This window comes from Sinocyclocheilus anshuiensis, unplaced genomic scaffold (genome assembly GCF_001515605.1).
Source record: "Sinocyclocheilus anshuiensis isolate Anshui unplaced genomic scaffold, SAMN03320099.WGS_v1.1 scaffold469, whole genome shotgun sequence".
In the NCBI taxonomy this organism is placed as follows: Eukaryota; Metazoa; Chordata; class Actinopteri; order Cypriniformes; family Cyprinidae; genus Sinocyclocheilus; species Sinocyclocheilus anshuiensis.
Window position 1 is genome coordinate 815,468 of NW_015537995.1, and position 20,124 is coordinate 835,591.

General features: G+C 35.3%; 3 protein-coding genes across 9 annotated transcripts in view; 1 reads left to right on the forward strand and 2 right to left on the reverse strand.

Annotated features, from left to right (window-relative positions):
* Positions 1 to 1,367, reverse strand: part of LOC107675704 (protein dpy-30 homolog) — a 3,063-nt gene extending 1,696 nt beyond the window's left edge. The window contains exons 1-4 of one of the 2 annotated variants that reach the window (XM_016470127.1): positions 1,269 to 1,367; positions 944 to 984; positions 784 to 825; positions 518 to 660 (exon numbers count right to left, since the gene is read on the reverse strand). In XM_016470127.1, the coding sequence (XP_016325613.1) occupies positions 518 to 660; positions 784 to 825; positions 944 to 984; positions 1,269 to 1,278 (236 nt within the window). In that variant the 5' untranslated portion in view covers positions 1,279 to 1,367. Of the gene's footprint in view, positions 1 to 517; positions 661 to 783; positions 826 to 934; positions 985 to 1,268 lie in introns of both variants that reach the window. The other variant, XM_016470121.1, reaches the window with a different exon arrangement.
* Positions 1,368 to 1,980: 613 nt separating this feature from the next.
* On the forward strand, positions 1,981 to 12,788 carry LOC107675648 (spastin-like). 6 transcript variants are annotated; one of them, XM_016470090.1, is made up of 18 exons: positions 1,981 to 2,453; positions 4,840 to 4,875; positions 5,148 to 5,195; positions 5,560 to 5,649; positions 6,699 to 6,773; positions 6,862 to 7,022; positions 7,136 to 7,275; positions 8,080 to 8,173; positions 8,413 to 8,487; positions 8,580 to 8,651; positions 9,474 to 9,549; positions 9,633 to 9,724; positions 9,807 to 9,886; positions 9,965 to 10,007; positions 11,131 to 11,210; positions 11,306 to 11,376; positions 11,482 to 11,522; positions 12,092 to 12,788. In XM_016470090.1, exons 1-18 carry the CDS (start codon positions 2,135 to 2,137, stop codon positions 12,215 to 12,217), a joined length of 1,719 nt encoding a protein of 572 aa, XP_016325576.1. In that variant the 5' UTR covers positions 1,981 to 2,134; the 3' UTR covers positions 12,218 to 12,788. The 6 variants fall into 6 exon arrangements, with proteins under 6 accessions (XP_016325576.1, XP_016325583.1, XP_016325546.1 ...); XM_016470097.1 differs by lacking the exon at positions 5,148 to 5,195 and having other exon boundaries at positions 4,840 to 4,923; XM_016470060.1 differs by having other exon boundaries at positions 11,306 to 11,522.
* A 3,304-nt stretch (positions 12,789 to 16,092) lies between these two features.
* LOC107675682 (UTP--glucose-1-phosphate uridylyltransferase-like) overlaps positions 16,093 to 20,124 on the reverse strand; it is a 12,026-nt gene continuing 7,994 nt past the window's right edge. The window contains exons 7-11 of the mRNA XM_016470104.1: positions 19,986 to 20,124; positions 18,076 to 18,273; positions 17,750 to 17,992; positions 16,342 to 16,446; positions 16,093 to 16,265 (exon numbers count right to left, since the gene is read on the reverse strand). Coding sequence (XP_016325590.1) covers positions 16,158 to 16,265; positions 16,342 to 16,446; positions 17,750 to 17,992; positions 18,076 to 18,273; positions 19,986 to 20,124 — 793 coding nt within the window. The 3' untranslated portion in view covers positions 16,093 to 16,157. The remainder of the gene's footprint in view (positions 16,266 to 16,341; positions 16,447 to 17,749; positions 17,993 to 18,075; positions 18,274 to 19,985) is intronic.

The following is a 20,124-nucleotide window of genomic DNA, read 5'->3' on the forward strand; positions in this document are numbered from 1 at the left end:
CACTCCAGTCCATCAATTAACATCTTGTGAAGTGAAAAGCTGCATGTTTTTAAGAAACAAAAACATTTTTAACTTCAAACTGCTTCTGGGTAAAACAAGTCTCTATCCAGAATATTTCTTTCTCCACTGAAAAAGTCATCTCATCTGAATCAGGAGCGAAATATGCTCAGATTAAGCACCGTTTATAAGTGAAAAGAGTCCAAAACTGCTTTAACAAGTATGCTGGTGGATTTTGATGTGAAAAAGAATAGGGGTTGGACTTTTTATTGGAGGAAGTGTCATTATGGAATTCTATTTTGGCCATAAACTATGAAACACACAGCTTTTCACTTCACAAGATGTTAACTGATGGACTGGAGTGGTGTGGATTATTGTGATGTTTTTATCAGCTGGTGAATACATTTTCATTTCTGGGTGAACCATTCCTTTAAGGCAATCATAATCCCCCAAAAAATCATGTTCATGTAGTTTTGTGTTTGGAAAGAACTTAGCAAGAAGTCTGTGCACTAATGCAGACCTTTCCTTGGCCAGAACTGACAAGCCTTGCAGGAGAATAGGAACCACGGTCTGATCCAGATACGCTCGTGTAGGAAGGGTCTGAGGGTCCACCTTCTGTTTGGTGACTTTTTCAGCGGTTGTTTTCTCATTCTCCACTATTCTCTAGAGAAACATAGAATACACTCATAGAACTAATGCTTCATTCATGCTGCAGACAATTCACAACTGTTTTTCTATTCCAGTCTTTAAGACATTATAAAAAACAAAGTAGTACTGATGTTGTACCTGGATGTTTTCAGTGAGGCCATATTCTGCATTTCCTGGGACCTAAAATAAACAAGAAACACAATGACACCAACTGATCGAGATAAACTGACAAAGTGCTTTCTTGTATTAAACACACAATCTTGCTTTAATGAAATATTGCAATGCTTACGTTACTCACAGCAGTGTGTCCCTCCATGCTCTGCTCGGCATCAGGGTGTTCTGGAAGGATCAAAATTAAACTATTAAGCCACATTAACAAGTTTAAGAACTCATACGCCGCAGTACTTTACATACAAGTCGCGCATTTGTGCATGTAACGTTAGTCACACACTGTAGTGAATGGCGGGATTCAATGGGCCACTGCAGAAAAGCTCAACGCTCGCAATAATGCACACAATCAGAGATATAACTCTCCCTACCGTATGTTAACACTGACTAGGTCTAAAACTGCAGCAAATATAATCACTGCAAAATTAACCACAAAGCTTAGAAACATCACTTACCGTCCGCCATAGTTTGTTGTTGGTTTCTACGCAGTTGACGCTGCGCATGCGCAAAGCACGTGCTTGAATGACGCGAGCGTAGGTTCTAAAAAGGGCGAGGCCTTGTGTCCCAGACATTTCAGATACTATTTTTTTAATTTAACTATTTACAGTGTATTTATGTTGTGTTTCTCAGTAGCATTATTAAGATGTAAAGCATTATCCAAACCACTACTGAATAAAAACGTTAACGGTGTGGTCACGAGACAAGTGTTACATTACTCCAGGTGGACCAATCACAGTTGTTTGTGATTACTAGATATGGATGCTTTTTTTGTATACACGTAAAGATAAAATACAAACGTAAAATTTATTTTAAAAATAATTATAATTATTGGTTATATCCATAATAACATAATGACAGAAAAATGTTTATATGACTATTTTACAAAATGTAACTAGTTAAATTCTGTAAATAACAAATTAAGAAAATTTAAAAACACAAAAAAGGTCTCAGATTATTATATAATAAAATATAAAATAAAAAAAGGTAAATTATGCTTCACTTTATCAACATTATATTTAATAATAAAAGCGCAAGCTTTGATAGCCTGCTTTCGTGTATAAATGAAACAAACAAACAAACAAAAAAGGTTTGGAGCCAGACAATGTCCTAAATGAAAATAAAAACAATTTCGCTTAATGCCCGCGACGCGTTAAGGTGTACGTCATTAGCGTGAGACCATTTTTTTTTAAACCAAACACAGCAGTGACTTCCGCGATCGATGCTGGCGAAAACAAACCGGAGAACCGACATAGCCGAGAAATATAACTCTTCCTCGTCAAACCCCCGGCTGGTTATGGTATGGAGAGGCCGACTAGGGTGAATGAATTCTGGGGACAGAGCGAGACAGATAGGACCAGCGCGCGGAGGAGGACGCACCTGCGGACAGGTGTCTAACGGAACCGTCCGGAGTCTGCTGGACCGGCTGCGCTCGTTCATCCGAACCCTCCGCCGGCTCCCGGTGTCGCTGCTGAGAGCTCTCCTCCTGCTCCTCCCGTGTCTGATCCGCCGAGCCATGGCGGTCAGGGCCAGAGACCGCGGCTCCGAGGGCTGCGAGGAAACCGGAGAGCTGATCCGAAACTACCACAAACAAGCGTTCGAGTTCATTTCTTTGGCTCTGCAGATCGATGAGGATGAGAACGGTATCTGGCTTTATTGCTGTTATGTATCTGAAATATGTGTAAATATCTGAGAAAAAAAAGGGAGAAAAAATTACATTTATAAGAAAAAATACATTTATAAAACAACTAATTTTACACACACACACACACACACACACCAAATTAGTTGTGTTATAAATGTATTCTGTACATGTATCGAATTATGAATACTTCACAATTAGGCTACTGTTAATATATGTATCGATTGTTGATTATGATTATATATATTATTATTATAATGTGCAGGGTTTCCATTTTTTATTTATTTTAAATATTTTATCTGTATTAAATTATTTATCTGTAGACCAAGTATTATAAAACTGAAAATCAGTTAAGTAGCAAATGTGAATACCATAGTGTTAGTATATGAATACTGTAAATATGGTAATATCATGTGATACCATCGCTTTATCATGGCACTGCCTTACTTTTTACAAGGTTCTTTTTGTACTTTCTGTAAGGCTCTCTTGTGTTTTATTGTTTATGTAAACAGGAAATATTTCACTGTCCATTCCACAAATGCAAATTGTCTTGTGCTTACACACGTAAGATTTTGTGTTTGGTTTTACTTTCAATTCATCTGTCCAGGAGTGGCCCCCATTTGTTGGCATTTCACTAGTCGTATGTGAACTAGTGCTCAGAAGGTATGAATATCCAGTGCAAATATCAATAACTAGAGATTGGGCTGGATAATTTGTAATGTATGCTAATTTATAATTATAGCAACACCTAACCAGGATGACCTAGTCCTATCCAGCTGATTAGCCACCTAAGCTAGTTTGGACCTTCCAAAAAAAAAAAAAAAAACCTGCTTTAGTCAGTTAAGCAATAAGAGTGAGAAAACTAAAGGCATGTCAAATCTGAGTGCTGCGTAGAGCTGGAGATATGTGTACGTGTATGATTATGATTATGTATATGATCTGATTAGATACTGCATAAACACTGACAGGGGCTTTCCTATAAGCAAACGCAAACAGCATTCATTACATAACATTTTCTGCTCCTGAGGTCCACAACCGCCGATGAGAATTACAAATCAGATAAAGGTGTAGGCTAGTTTATTATATTCTTAGGGGGATGAAAGAGAGGAAGATGGAATTGGAAAGGGAGCTAAACACAGTTTATAACTACACTATTTTATAACTACACTATTATGTTACACTATTGTTAAAAAAAAGTAGTTTTTTTAATGTATTTTATTCAGCAAATTTCCATTTTAAATAAATGATAACTTTCTATTCATCAAAGAATACTGCAGAAAGGTATATATAAAGCAGCATGACTGTTTTCAACATTGAAATGTTTCTTGAGCAGTAAATCAGCATATTAAAATGATTTCTGAAGGATCGTGTGACACTGGAGACTGGATTAATGATGCTGAAAATCACAGGAATAAATTACATTTTCAAATATTTTCAAATAGAAAAGAGTTATTTTAAATTCTATTAATATTTCAAAATCAACATTTCAACATTTTTATAACAGTTTACATTTAAAAAATTCTAAAGTTTAGTTTATATATTCCATTTTTTATATTATTTTATGTATGTATAACAAATATTATTATTTTATTTTTAAATTTGATTTAAAAAAGATTGTGATCTAGATTTGTTCCACTCGTCATGTGGTTGTTGTTTTTCGCTCTGTAGTCTCATGGAGAGATGCCAGCGGCAGCAGTGAAAACAAAGAACAAACTCTGTTCAATAGGTTCATTGGCTGTTTCTCAATCCCATCATGCCCAGGGCCATATGGCTGGGCCTGCATGACATTTAGCACGTACTGATTTATTTTAAGAGCATATTTCCAATTTAAAGCTCCTTTTGGAGCTTTAAAATCAAGCACTGACAACATAAGACTGACCGTAAAATTTTGTGACGTGAATTGTTGTTTCAATTGTTGTTGTTTTTGAACTTGTTGTCTTTAAAAAAAAAATATATATATTTTTTAAAATATGCTTCTCTAATATTTTTGTATTCTATCTATTTGTTTTCTTTTTATTTATTATACAATTAACAAAAGCAAAAAAGGCCTCTAACACTAGCTTGCTCTATTCGTTTTCTTTTTATTTATTATATGATAAAAAAAAAAACTTGCTCCGTGTACTGCGTTAAGCTAACTGAGACTTGTTATAGCATTTGCATATCATTGCTCTTTTGTTGATTTTGATTGCATGTCCTCATTTGTAAGTCGCTTTGGATAAAAGTGTCAGCTAAATATGCAAATGTAAATGAATTGTATCTGAAAGTTTTCCTTTGAAACCCAGGCGTGTTGGTTTAGGCTTGCAGTATTATTATTTTGTATGTATAATCCCTGCAGAATAGAAAACAGTCAGTAATGTGTCTAATCTATTCTGCGTGTGGTGTTGTAGGTGATAAGGAGCAGGCGGTGCAGTGGTACAGGAAAGGCATCGCTGAGTTGGAGAAAGGCATCTGTATCCAGGTCACTGGAGCTGGTGAGATGATTCAGTCATATTGATTTCCGGTAGTGTGTAAACCAGCTATGTGATGATGTGTTTTGATTACACTAACTTTTATTTTTAATTTCAAGACCGAACGCAGCCTGTATTATGCTTCAATACATTTAATCGTGTGGGGAAATCGTGGCCTAATGGTTAGAGAGTCGGACTCGTAACCCAAAGGTTGCGGGTTCGAGTCTCGTACCGGGGGTACAGGAAAGGCATCGCTGAGTTGGAGAAAGGCATCTGTATCCAGGTCACTGGAGCTGGTGAGATGATTCAGTCATATTGATTTCCGGTAGTGTGTAAACCTGTGATGATGTGTTTTGATTACACTAGCTTTTATTTTTAATTTCAAGACCGAACGCAGCCTGTATTATGCTTCAATACATTTAAAACAATTTCATGGTTTACACTCTTTGAACAGTGATTGCAAGAAGATTGCAGCATTTATTGTAAAAAATCTCTAGTGGTCCTGATGTGTTGTGTGAGCTCGGTTTGACCCTATTTTCTTTCTTAATGTTTATTCCGGACTTAAAGTACACTTAAAGATCAATCAATTCCCAAGTACCACCCTGCAGTTTATTTTCTTCTGAAGACGTTTGAGAGAAAGTCTTCATCTGGCTCTTTTAGGGGAGAAGGCAGACAGAGCCAGAAAGCTTCAGAACAAAATGACCAACAACCTCACCATGGCCCAAGACCGGCTGGAGCTTCTGGGTAAGCGGATGCAGTGAGGGCACGAGGATGTGCTGCTGTTTCATGAGCTCTTCTTAGAGATGAGGGCGTTTGTTGTGTTTGCATGCGCTCCTGAGAGGGACGTTCGCCGCACTCTTCTGTGAAAGCCTGCCTGTGCTTCTGTGTGATTGTTAAATGATTCAAGTCAGTTTTATGCTTGATCATATAAAGGTGAAGTGTTGTTTCATGTTGGAAACAAATGTGTTGAAATTAGAACTTACTTATAGTTGCCTCTACACATTGAAATGGAAGATGATTAAGCATTTTAAAAAGACGCTTCCCTTTTATTGACTCAACCATTGTTACACACACACACACACACACAAACACACATTGCATTTGTGGTTTACGGGGACTCTCCATAGTCGTAATGGTTTTTATACTGTACAAACTGTATTTTCTATCGCCCTACACCAACCCTACACCTAAACCTACCCTTTACAGGAAACTACTGGCAATTTTTGAATTTCATAAACACCGTTTTGTATGTTTTTTAAGCCTTTTGTTTTACGGGTACACAGGAAGTGTCCTCATAAACCATGTTTACGTTGTAGTACCCATGTCATTATACACATTTGTGTCCTCATAAACCATATATACCAGAACACACACACACACGCTTTTCTTATTTCTCTCTCAACATATATCACTTTCTTTGTGTTTCTGCTTTGGTTCTTGCATGAATCTGTCAAGAAAGCAATCAAGAACATGTCCAGGTCACCCCAAAATCAAAAGAAAAAAATATTTAAAGCTAATGCAAAGAAAATAATGACTATTTATTTTATTTAGTTTTATTTTATTTTATTTTATTTTTTGCGAACTTTGTGACATTTTCATGACATTTTACTGTCATTTACTTTAAGGCCAAACAATTATGTAAACAAAACTGTTTTTGCAGTAATGATGATAATAATAATAATAATAAATACAAATTATAAAGAATAAAATAATAAAATTATAGACTTCAGTTTACTTAAAGGGGTCATATGATGTTGCTAAAAAGAACATTATTTTGTGTATTTGGTGTAATGAAATGTTGCTTTCAAAGTCCCCAGCAGAGGGCTGCTCTGATCACACAGGCCTGTCTTTCTCCAATGGGAGCCTGCGTCCAGGTGGGTGTTTGCTTTGGATTCTGGGAGATCTGTGATCAGAGAGACTCTACAGTGATGTTTCTGTGTATGTATGAGCATATGTTTGTAGTTGCAGGCAGTGGAGCAGTTTCCAAAAAGGACACTCTCACAATCACAAATCAGTCCCATGTGCGACCCAAAAACCCACCCAAATCTGCCCCTGCTGCTGCCCTGCGCTGCATACCTTCAACTGGTCACAGCGGCAGGACCGGCCCTCAGAGTAACCTGAAGGTTCGTCAGACATCAGACCGTCTGCATAGTGTAGCGTTTAGCCACGAGCCACCTTTAAATGCTGTCTCGCTAGGTTTTGTGGCTGAACTTTGTTGTCGTGTTTTGTTTTGTAGGGGCCCCTGGCAAGAGCCGGTAACAGACATAACACCAGCAACACTGCCACTGCGTCACCTCAGAGGAAAAGAGACATGAAGAACTTTAAAAATGTGGACAGCAAACTGGCCAGCCTCATCCTCAATGAGATCGTGGACAGGTAACATTAGTGCTGTTAAAAATAAATACATCAGATATAAATATTTTAATGCATCACTGTTTTTGTCAGAATTGTCAGAAATCTTTTGTATGTTAATTGTTTAGAAAAAGTATGCATGTAAATATTGATATGCATGTTTTTATTAAAATAATGCATATAAATGATTTTATATATATATATATACATATCAAAAGTTTGGAATTGTTATGAATTTTAATGTTCTTTAAAAGAAGACTCTTCTGCTCACCAAGACTGCATTTATTTGATCAAAAAAATACAGTAAAAGCCGCAATATTGTGAATTTATTACCATTTAAAATAATTGTTTTCTATTTCAAAATATTATCAAATCTAATTTATTCCTGTGATGCAAAGCTGAATTTTCAACATCATTACTCCAGTCTTCAGTGTCACATGATCCTTCAGAAATCATTCTAATATACTGATTTACTGCTCAAGAAACATTTATTATTATTATGAATGTTAAAAACAGTTGTGCTGCTTAATATTCTAAACTATATAATACAAGGTTCTCAAGGTTATTTGATTAACAGAACATTAAAAAAGAACAGCATTTACACTACACATCCACACTACTATTCGGCAGATTGGTATATCATGGTTTCCACAAAAATATTAAGCAGCAAAAACTGTTTTCAACATTGATGAGAATAATAATAATACATGTTTCTTGTGCAGAAAGATAAATATCCAAAAAAATATTGAGATATTTTTGAGAAAATATAAAAACAAATGGGAGTTTTCACATTGACGCTGATGATTTCCATGGTTGTGTTTGTTTCAGTGGTGCTGCGGTGCAGTTTGATGACATAGCAGGGCAGGAATTGGCAAAACAGGCACTGCAGGAAATCGTTATCCTTCCTGCTCTACGTCCAGAGGTTTGTCTCCACGTCTGTGAACATCTGTATCATCTCAGGTTGTGTTGCCTAAGAATCTTAGGCCACTAATCTCAGGGTGGTTAAATCATCCCTAGACATGATTTGTTTGTTTTTTTATTCCTATCTATTTACATTCTACAATATTGGTACTCTGTACTGCTAATATTATAGAATAAATTGTATTTTTACATCACAATTTACTTATGTGTTTATAATGACATTTATGTTGATTTCCTCAGCTGTTTACTGGTCTCAGGGCTCCTGCTAGAGGGCTCCTGCTCTTTGGCCCACCTGGAAATGGGAAGACTATGCTGGTAAAACACAACAAAAAAGGCTCTTTTTAGTTGTATGTATGTTTATACAGCATAAGAGCAGAACTGTATTTGATCTTTCCGTTTCCTCACAGGCTAAAGCGGTTGCAATGGAATCTAACGCTACGTTTTTCAACATCAGTGCTGCCAGTCTCACCTCCAAATATGTGAGTATTCATGAGACGGTTACACTAATGAACTATTACTTCTTCCTCTTCCTCCTCGACCATGGGAGTCTATGACAGGCAGTAGAACTTTCTGACCAACTTTCTGATCTCTAGGACGAACTCTATAGAATACACTTTTAATCACTTTTATTTCGGTAGCTATTAACTTTTGACAGTAGGAACATTTTTGACATATTCGACACAAAATTTGGTAGCGATCAGTAACAGCATGTTACAAAATGCTAATAAGTTTTGAAAATATCATAACACAATTTCTTGTCATTACATTCAGATGATTTGTCATTTTTCGTAACTTTTCTTTTGAAGGAAGCATATGAAAAACACTTCTTTCACTGCTACTTAAAATTGGCTCAGATGATCTTTAAACTGAGCTACATAGAAATGACCAAACAAAAACATTACAAATATGGTCCAAATTTTTTTCTCGCCATTACATTCCTCAGTTTAAGTGGATTCTAACAATATCCCATTTGTCATTTTTCATAACTTTGCTTGTCCAGCATTTTGAAAAGCAGTTTTTTGCTACTCCTTAATAAATCTTGTCCAATTTTGTTCAAATTTGGCTCAAATGATCATTAGACCAAGCTGTGCAAAAATGACCAAAACAATTTTGATATTCTTTTTGATATATTTGATATGCTGAATATTATTGTTAATTATAAATGCAACTGTTCATATATGTTGCTAATCATATTACAGTTGATGGCGTTTTATAAAGGCAATAATAACCCGTGCATTACACTCACTTTTATTCTGTCTTAAGAAACACTCATTCATGTTGTGGTGTGTGTGTGTGTTTAGGTGGGAGAGGGCGAGAAACTGGTTCGGGCTTTGTTTGCGGTTGCTAGGGAACTGCAGCCGTCAATCATCTTCATCGGTGAGAACTGTCACTCAGACTCATTCATGTTTCAGAAGTGGTGTGTTTCTGTAAATGCATCATTAATGGTGAATGTGGTGCAGATGAGATTGACAGTCTGCTGTGTGAGAGAAGAGAGGGCGAGCATGACGCCAGCAGAAGACTCAAAACGGAGTTCCTCATCGAGTTTGATGGAGTAAGTGTGTGAACTCTAATCTGAAAATTCATCATTCCTGATCACAGGTGACTGACGCTCCTGGTGTGTGTGTGTGTTGCAGGTGCAGTCAGGAGGAGATGACCGAGTGTTAGTGATGGGAGCCACTAACAGGCCTCAGGAGCTTGATGAGGCAGTTCTTAGGTACCGTTGACCTGCAGTCGCACACTTACTTTCAAACACTTCGTAATTACATTCTCTAATGTGTTTTTTTCCTCACAGGCGATTCGCTAAACGCATTTGTGTGGCTTTACCTACAGAGGAGGTACTGTGTTCACACCAGGGCTGCGCAGAAGTTATCGGTTCTCTTTTAAATCCTGACTGTGAATTTTAATTCAGTCAAGAAATATTTGTCATGGACATCATATTTTGCCATGGTTCATAACATGGGTGGTACTTTATTAAACACAAATATGTACACACATGCACTACCATTCAAAAGTTTAGGATCGGTATGTTTTTGAAAAGTCTTAAACTCATATGTTTGCTCAAAAATTACAGTAAAAGCTGTAATATTGTAAAACATTATTACAATTTAAAATGACTGTTTTTGAAAATATATTAAAATGCAATTTATTCCTGTGATGGAAGAGCTGAATTTCCAGCATTTTCTTGAATAGAAAGTTGAAAAGAACAGCATTTATGTGAAATGGAAATCTTTGGTAACATTATAAATGTCTTTACATATAATTTAATCCATATTTGGTGAACAAAAGTATTAATTTCTTCAAAAAGAAAAAAAAATACTCACCAGGGACCCAGACTTTTGAAAGGTAGTGGTAATAATTCTATTTTAGTTTTTTTACTCATTGATTATTAGTATTATATATTAATATTGGTATTAATAATTCATACATTGGTATTTTTCTGTAAATGTATGACTAACTGACTGAAAGATTAAATGTTTTATTTAGTGCTGTCAAACGATTAATTGCTTCCAAAATAAAAGTTTTTGTATACTCAATATATGTGGGTATACTGTGTATATTTATGTATATATAAATACACACACATACAGTATATATTTTGAAAATATTTACATGTATATATTTCTACTCATATAATTTATATTATATATAAATATATTTAATATATAAACATAACATATTTTTCTTAAATGTATACATGCATGTGTTTGTATTTATATATACATAATAAATAAACACAGTACACATACATATATTATGTGAACAAAAACTTTTATTTTGGATGCGATTAATCGCGATTAATCGCTTGACAGAACTAGTTTTATACCACAGTCATTTGAATTTCATTTTATCCCTACCTCCTTAAATTCAACTGCATCTTATTCACTACTCGTTTTGGTTTTCCAATTAATTAGCATTGAACACAGACACTAATTGACTGTGTGTGTGTGTGTGTTTCAGACTCGTCTGAAGCTGCTCAAGAACCTCCTCAGCAAACACAGAAACACTTTACCTCAGAAAGAGCTGAGTCAGTTAGTCAGGTAAAACACAGCTCCATATTTCTGTAGAATATGCCGTTGAGACTAATGACTATCAGTGCTGGGTCATTTTATTTGTGCGGTATGTTTTTTTTGAGGATGACGGAGGGTTACTCCGGCAGTGATCTTACCTCGCTGGCTAAAGACGCTGCTCTTGGTCCTATACGAGGTACATTCATACTTCATGCAGACATTTTATTCAAGTATACCAAGACATTTGGTTTAGAGGTGGACTTTTTGTTAGATAATTGTGTCCTGCTCTTTCTCAACACAGAACTGAGGCCTGAACAAGTGAGGAACATGCCAGCCGATAAGGTAGAGAATATTAAGCAGTGTTATATTAACATCATTTAGATGCCTATTATATTATTTAAAAAATGTTTTTTTTTTTTTTTGTAATGTTTTTGTAGTTTTCGTTATTTTAGTACAAGTTAAACTAAATGCAAATGAGAAATGTTGCCTTGGCAGCTAGGTTTTATAGATACTATTTTATTGTATTTCACCTTTTCACGTAACATTTTATAGTTTGTTGAATTTTTAGTTAACTAACAACACTGATATTAAATCTGTTCTTAAAGGGATAGTTAACCAAAAAAAAAAAAAAAAAAGTGCTGTCGCTTGAACTGCATTTGATGATTTTTTTTTTCCCCCTGTAAAACATAAATATGAGCTAGCTAAATATTAATTCCTATTTTTCCGTATAACAGCAAATGTTTTTATACAAAAATTTGAAAAAACTTCCAAGATGGTAACTAGTCGCCACTCGCTGATTAAACACTTATTTATACAAAGTGTTCTATTTCAAATACTATTTTTTTAATTTTTAATTGACATACTATTTTTAAACATACCATGTAGCATGTTCTTGTCTTTCTTCTGTTCAGATGAGGGACATCTGTTTCTCTGATTTTGTGGATTCGCTCAAGAGGATAAAGCGGAGTGTCAGTCCTCAAACGCTGGATCAGTACGTCCGCTGGAACAGACAGTACGGAGACACAACAGCCGTATGACACCGACACGGAAGAAGGGTTTTTACTAAAGACGTGGAATAACAAAAAACATTTTTTGTATAATTTTGTCTTTTCTACGACTTTGCTTTTGAGTCGTTTGGAGCTCAGGCTGAGATTTGCTTTGACTGAATTACACCAGAGCTCAAGACCATGTGGATGGCAAAGCATGACAAAACATTTTCTACAAAACCAAGAAACATTTGGTTTCTAATTCTTCCCCTTGATTGGTGTGTGAATGATAAAGCACTTGGCGTCTGTGGTGTTCTAGATGCATTTGTTCTTCTCTTATCTTGTTGCTTGATTTGTTTTTGATTCATGTATCCAGATAAATCGAATCCTCAAATGGCGGTGTGATGTGCTGAAGTCAATCAAATAGGGATTCCGTTGATAAATGAACGATTAAAGAATGTATTGTTTGAGCTCCTGTTTAGAAACCGTTCAGACTGCATGTGTATTTGGATTGACCAGCACTCCTCATGTTTTTTTCCATTTGCAGGCACTAGGGGGCATCAGTTGAGACTGTATGTGAATGTCTTCTGCTAGAACTAAAGTCATGATGTTGCTCCATGTACAGATGTTTTTCAAGTCTGCTGTGTCTTTAATAATGTTGAATTTTAAAAGGTTTGCCGTGAGTATTTGGGAAACGATTTGATTCAAGTGCTTAACAGATTTATATACATGTACTAACGGTGTTGTTTTAAATTGAAAAAAAAAAAGGTTAAAAATCTGGAATTATGCATCATATTTATAGAATATAAAAATAAAATATACTTTTATAATCTAAATAGTTTGAAAGTTAAATCATCATTAATGGCAAAATTGTTGTGCTTAAATTTGATTCATTTGTAAAGTGCACATAAAAAATTTCACATTTAAAATTATAATTTATAATAAAAACTAAATATTTTTATAATATAATTTAGAATTTAATAATGTCGATTTACGAAGGCAATATTTAATGTCAAACGTTGCACTGAGCCACTATGCAACAATTTGATTCATTAGTAAAGTGCATGTTTAAAGAAAACTAAAATGATCATATAAATAAAATATAATTTGGTTACACTTTATATTACCACGTCCTTGTTACAGTGTAATGTTACATTTAAGTAATACCGAGTAATAATTAACTACATGTACTTTTATGGTTAGGGTCAGGAGGAGGGTTTGGTTTAGGGTTGTATGTAATAATGCATTTGCATTTATTGTTAGTGAACGTTACATGTAGTAAGTATGTGTAGATAAAAGTGGAGTGTAGCTAAAATAAAAGTGTTCCTTAATATTTATGATATAGATGTAATTAATCAATATTATTATAATTCTAGTGCTTTTCTAATCACTTGAAATAAGGAACATTTTGAAGATCAAAAACACTTTAATTTCTGTATTAAAGTGAACAGATCATTATTTAAAGGGGCGTCTCCAGTTTCCATCCTCTGACACTTGTCTTCAGTGTTGTATTGAGTGAGCTACACAGCAGCAAAACCAGTCATTGTTAAAAACCCATTATACAGCCCTTTGTAAAATTCACTGTCAAAAGCATTTACAGAAAATTCTGATTGTTTTCATACAGGCATTTAAAGGGTTGGTTCACCTGAAAATTAGCCCATAAATTACTCACTCTCAAGTCATCCTAGGTGTATGACTTTCTTCTTTCAGACGAATCCAGTCGGAGTTATATTAAAAATTGTCTTTGATCTTTCAAGCTGTTTCATGGCACTCAGCGGGTGTTGCATGCATCAGTCCAAAAGCACTTAATTAAAATGCGCCCATCCATAAAAAAAATAAAATAGTCTCTCACACGGCTCCGGGGGGTGAACAAAGGCCTTCTGTAGCGAATCGATGCGTTTTTGTAAGAAAAATGTGTAACACTTTACTTGAAGGGGTGTGCATAAGACTGACATGACACCTTCATATAATATAACTCCGACTGGATTCGTCTGAAAGAAAGTCATATACTATGGAATAAAATCACTGTCAAAAATAATCGTACGTAAATTCAAAGCATTTGTGTGTAATTTTAATTTACTCGTTCGTAATTTAAAAGTATTGTATGTAATTCTGTTTTTTTGTCAGAGTTGTATTCCACAATCTACGCCCACGACAGTTTACAGATACGAGATTTTGTGTGTTTGTTAGAGTACAACTCCAAAATGTACGACTATGACAGGAAGATGAATCGATTCCACGAAGTGCGCATGCGCCCCGCCACCGTTTAAAACCACTGGCGCCAAAATGGCGGATCAGCAGCCGAGCGCTCGCTCATCGTCTCAGGTAAGTAATTTTTTTTTTATTTTTCAAATTCGGACATGTTTAAGGGTTAGTTATCACTAATGACAGAGAGGAGTAATATTACTAGAGGTGTCATTTCCCGGCATTTGATATTCGCAAATCTAGGGACTGTGTCTAAAGTTACATACGACATTGGTATACACTTTTCTAACTTCAATAGCATTTGAGGAAAAATACTTACAGTAACACAACCAACTGTGAAGTGGTCATGTAGTTCTCGGTTATAATGCACACCTTTTAGATTTTTGATATTTGTATTTACTAAAAACTAAATAAAACAACGGACATTTGTGTTTGTCATCCTGTCATTAATTATTGTCATTAATGGTGTTTATGTATTAGATAAAAACTGCAATAACTTTTTTTATTAGAAATGCTCGTTCTTCAACTCCAGGATGCCCCTCTAAAGCACAATCTAAATGGAGGATTTGTTATCCGAACTCTGAATTAAAAAACTTATGGACCTTTCCTCGCAGGCTATTTATCCCAAGTAAAATTAAAGAACTCCATTTCAAAATTGCTCATAGATACTACCCTTGTAATTTATTTTTGAGCAGATTTTCTGAGAATATATCCTCAATGTGTTCATTTTGTAATACTGATGAAGAATCTATTCTACATATGTTTTATCATTGCCCATTCACCAAGTCTTTTTGGTCAGAAGTTACCATGTTAATTTTTTCCTGCTGTAACAAAATGATAGAAATAACAGAATCTATCATTTTTTTTGTCAGATTTTCATTCCAAGGACATTAATCTGGAACATATTGTTTTATTGCTTTGTCTTCTGGGTAAATTTCACCTTCATAAAGCCAGAACCATTCATTGCAAACCTAACTTTAGAATGTTTTCATCTGATATAAAGTGCCTTTTTACTTCTAAGAATATGTCAAATCCTTTGAACTCAAAGGCTTCTAAAACTTGTAACATTCTTGAGTCTATTGTAAGCTATCTTTAAAATACTTTCTTTTTTTTTCTTCTTTATCATTGGTATATTTTGTCAATTTGTGTAGCTTGTCTAACTTCATGTGATGTTCATTAGCACCATGTTACTTCATAACTTGTTATTCTTTCAATTGCAATAAAAAAAAAGTAATAATACAAAAAAAAGCGAGCGCTCGGCTGCTGATCCGCCATTTTGGCGCCAGTGGTTTAAAACGGTGGCGGGGCGCATGCGCACTTCGTGGAATCGATTCATCTTCCCTCGGATAGTAATGCCTGTGACAATGATGACGTATTTTTGACAGTCCTTTCGCACACCGCACTTCGTGGTCGCAGTTCGCATGTCGTGCGTGTAACAGAGCTGTTGTGAAAACAAGCGTTGTGTCTGTAAACTGTCATAGTCGTACATTTTGGAGTTGTACTCTAACAAACACACAAAATCGCGTATCTAAACTGTCGTGGCCGTAGATTGTGGAATCCAACTCTGACAAAAAACAGAACTACATACAATACTTTTAAATTACGCACGGGTAAATTAAAATGACACACAAATGCTTTGAATTACGTACGATTATTTTTGACAGTGATTTTATTCCATTGGACGGCTTTTGATTGTCGCACTCAAATCTGACATGTTTCCACACACACACACATGTAAATGTCCAGGTAAAATGATGGATGTGGTTGTAGTTCAGTTGTGAAGGCCTCAGTGGTCCAGGATGCGCAGGTTTCCTGAAACGATCTTGTTCTCCAGCATTGCTCCGGCTGGGATGTCGATTCTGTCTCCATGATTAGCGATAATGATAACCGTTCCCTGTTGTACAGAAACAACGAGTCACAATATGCACACATGATGCGTGTAAATGCTCACAAAAATCAGACGTTCATACCTTGAGTGTGACTTGTTTTCCGAAGGTGACATCTCCTGATACAGTCAGGTGATCCAGCTCCAGCATGTCTGGGATGCTCTCAAACCTTTTCAGGAAGTCTCGAACCTAGAAATAAAAAGACAACAATAGAAAGATTATTCAAAAACTGCATATAATTAATTAAAAAAGTTAATTAGTGAACAGGTAATTCAATGTTTTAGGCCTTCAAGACACTTTTAAAAACACTTTAAAGAAGCTATTAAATGTCCGTAATTTTTTAAAAGAATTTTAACATTTTCTACTAATTTCTTTAATAATAATAATAATATAAACATTAAATATATAAAATATTGTAAATAATTTAAAAGGACTCAGTTACTGTACAGATTTTTTTAATGTTTCGGGCCTTACAGACATGGTAGCTTTAACTGAATTTTGTCTGTGAAATAACGAACTTTAACATTTTCAGCCATTTCTTTGAGGTTTTAATTAAAATATTACTTAACTATTGAACAGGTAATTCAATATTTCAGGCCTTTGAGACAATGCTTTTAATTTTCTATATTTTTTAAATGACATTTTCTAGTAATTTCTTTAATAGTAATAATATAACCATTTTAAATAAATAAAATACTGTATTATTAAAGTTAATAATTTAGAAATACTCAATTACTGACCATCTAATGTTTCACGCCTTACAGACAAGGTAGCTTTAAATTCTGTCTGTGAAATAACAAATTTTATTAACATTTTCAGCTCATTTCTTTGATGTTTTAAATAGAATATAAACATTTTAAATATAAAATATTTCATTATAAATAAAATAATTTGAATTACATCTAGGAAATGACAAACTTTAAAATTGTACGAGTTTACTTTTTTATGTTTTAAATACAATAAACATTTTAAATATATAAAACATTTCATTATTAAATAAACAATAACAGCATTTAATTACTAAACAGTTCAATTCAGAGTTTCTGGCCTTAAAGACACAGAAGCTTTTAACTGAAGCTTTTAATCTGTAAAATAACTTACATTTCTTTGATATTATATAATAATATATGATAATAAATTAGAATTATAATATAAAACAATATAATATAAACATTTAAAATATTTTATTATTAATATTATTTAAACACTTTCAATTATTTAGTTTATTAATAAAATAGTTTATTACTTAACAGCTAACTTAAGATTTCTTTAATTGAATTACATATAGTAAATAACTCTTAACATTTGCACTAATTTCTTTGATGTCGTAAATATAATTCATATATTTTTAATATAACATAAATGGTCTATCATGGTCTATTATTGAGGTATTGAGTACTTTACATGAAAGTCAAGCTCTCTCTTCCTGTCTAAGTGGGCGGCTCTTGTCCAGAATAAGCAGCACAGTGTAAAAGTCCTTAGTGAACCTTACTTTAGTGAAGGAGCTGCCCAGTTTGACGTGAGGTGTTGTGGGAAACTCTCTCTTGGGGCTCATGGTCAGAGAGCCCGCGTTCATGCTGTACAGGTTGGACATGACCAGCAGGAGGTCCGAGGTGGTTTTGACGGGCAGGAAGCGGCTGCGGGGCACGTTGATGCCGAGCGCGTTGTCGAAGCTCTTCATAGCAGCACCCACAGCCGTCTCCAGCTGGATGACGTTCAGACCGCCGTCGAGAGTCTGGAAACAGAACAGAAGCCCGTTTCACAACCAAACGTCCGCACAAGCGTTGTTCTCCGTAATGGAGAAGGCATGAAGGGCACCTTAGGGTTGACAATGATCTCCATGTCCATGGCGTTCTTCTCGTGAAGCCTTTTAATGGCCGGCAGGCTGATCCACAAGTTGTTGGTGTTGAAGATCTTGAACTTGGTGACTGATTTAAACTCATCTACGTGAGCTTTGGGCACCTGCGCGATCTCCAGCAGCCTCAGTTTACCATCGTACTGTGTCAGCGTGCCACCCTGAAACAAACAACACCGAGTGACTGGACTGCCATTAGCCAATGAGCTTGAAGATACACACACAGCGGCATTTGGAGCATGCTTCGCTTAGGGGTATAAAGAGGTTTGAAAGCACTCAGACAGGTATGTTCAATGCAATTGTTTTGATAGAGAGAAACAAGCTATAATTCTAGTTTCAATATTATGTATTCTTCAGACATTGTTCTGTATATAAAATAAGTATCAGCTGTATAAAAGTGACCAACATTTGGTTTTTGATATCCAATGTTAATGGATAGGATTCATTCATTTGGACATGAAGCAGCACTGAGATCCCAATATCCCTGGGATCGAACCACTTAGGGCCTTCAAAATGAAGATTCCAAAAGAAACATTTCTTAGGAACCAGAATCTAAAATCATATTGAGATATCTTCTGTACTTCTTGAGTTACACGCAGGCAAACTTCCGAAAAAGAATCATTTATTGCACTCGGACAGGTATGTTCAATGCAACTGTTTTGATAGCGAGAAACAAGACACATTTCTAGTTGCAACATTATTTGTTCTTCAGACCTTCATCTTCAAAAGAAAAAAGTATAAGCTGATTGCAAAGTGACCCACATTTGGGTCTTGACCATTGAAAATGTATACAATTGAATGATTTGCTCCTGGAGCCATACTGAAATTCCAATATCTCTGGAACTGAACCATACAGGGCTTTAAAAATAAAGATGCCAAAAGAAAAGTTTGTTAAGACCCCAAATCTAAAAGGGCATTAAAAATATTTAATGCTTCTTGAGTTACAGGCATGTAAACTTTTGAGAAAAAAACTTGAAAAGTGCCTTTTCCCCATTTTTGAAGGACCACCATTGACACATAATGCAACAAAGATTGCTGAAGTCAACAGATTTTACTAATAGACCTACCAATCTCTGTGTAAAAGTAACATTACGATGCTGCCATCTTTCTGAAGTCATTTTTAACCCCCTGTAATTTGGCTCCGAATCTCAAGTGAAAATTTTCATTTTGACCCTCTTCAAAATAGTGGATTACTCCGTAAATACACATCCGTGACATACTATTTTGGCTTTCTTCACTATACATGTTTATATTTCTTTAGAAAAAATGCTGGCAAAATTTAAATTTGTTGGGACCTCAGCACCTCTGGTTGAGTTGACATGGAATGACCCACAAAGAAAATGACAGCGGTGAGAAAACAGCAGTTAAGAAAACAGAGATGCCCAAAATTGGCCTGTGATGTCCTTTGATTTGACCTGCCATGCCACATCACAAAAAATAGGTGCCATCAAAGCATATTTTAATTTGTATTAAACATGAAAAACAGTGTCAGTGTTGCTTTCAATAAGAATTACAACTTCAGTTTCTTCTATAAATCAGTTTTTACTCATGGAGTAGTTTACCTACCTGAGCAAACGTTTTCAAAAAGTACACTTTGGCAAGCGGTCAAGCGGGAGGTTTCAAACTCCCATACAAACAAACTTTGTTTTGCCCTGATTTTGTTCAAAATGATGTCACACCAGTCTGTCCTTCGATTTCGCCTGAAGTACATCACAGCCTTTAGAGGACCATTTCAATCAATTATTAACCCTCAAGTCATTTGAAACCAATCTGAACTCATAAAATGATCAGTTTTGAAGAATGTTCACGCTGCTCTACTTTTGTACCCCACAGAATGACACGAGCGATACATTAGCATGGTAGCTCCACTCACCTTCACGTCAGCTCGTGTCTTATCGGTGACCTCCATGACAAATTCGCAGCGTTTGTCACTGGGCTGGCTCATCAGGTGGTTCAAGATGTGCAGGTCCACCGTGGCGCCCAGGTTATCAATGTTGGACACAAAGATGTAC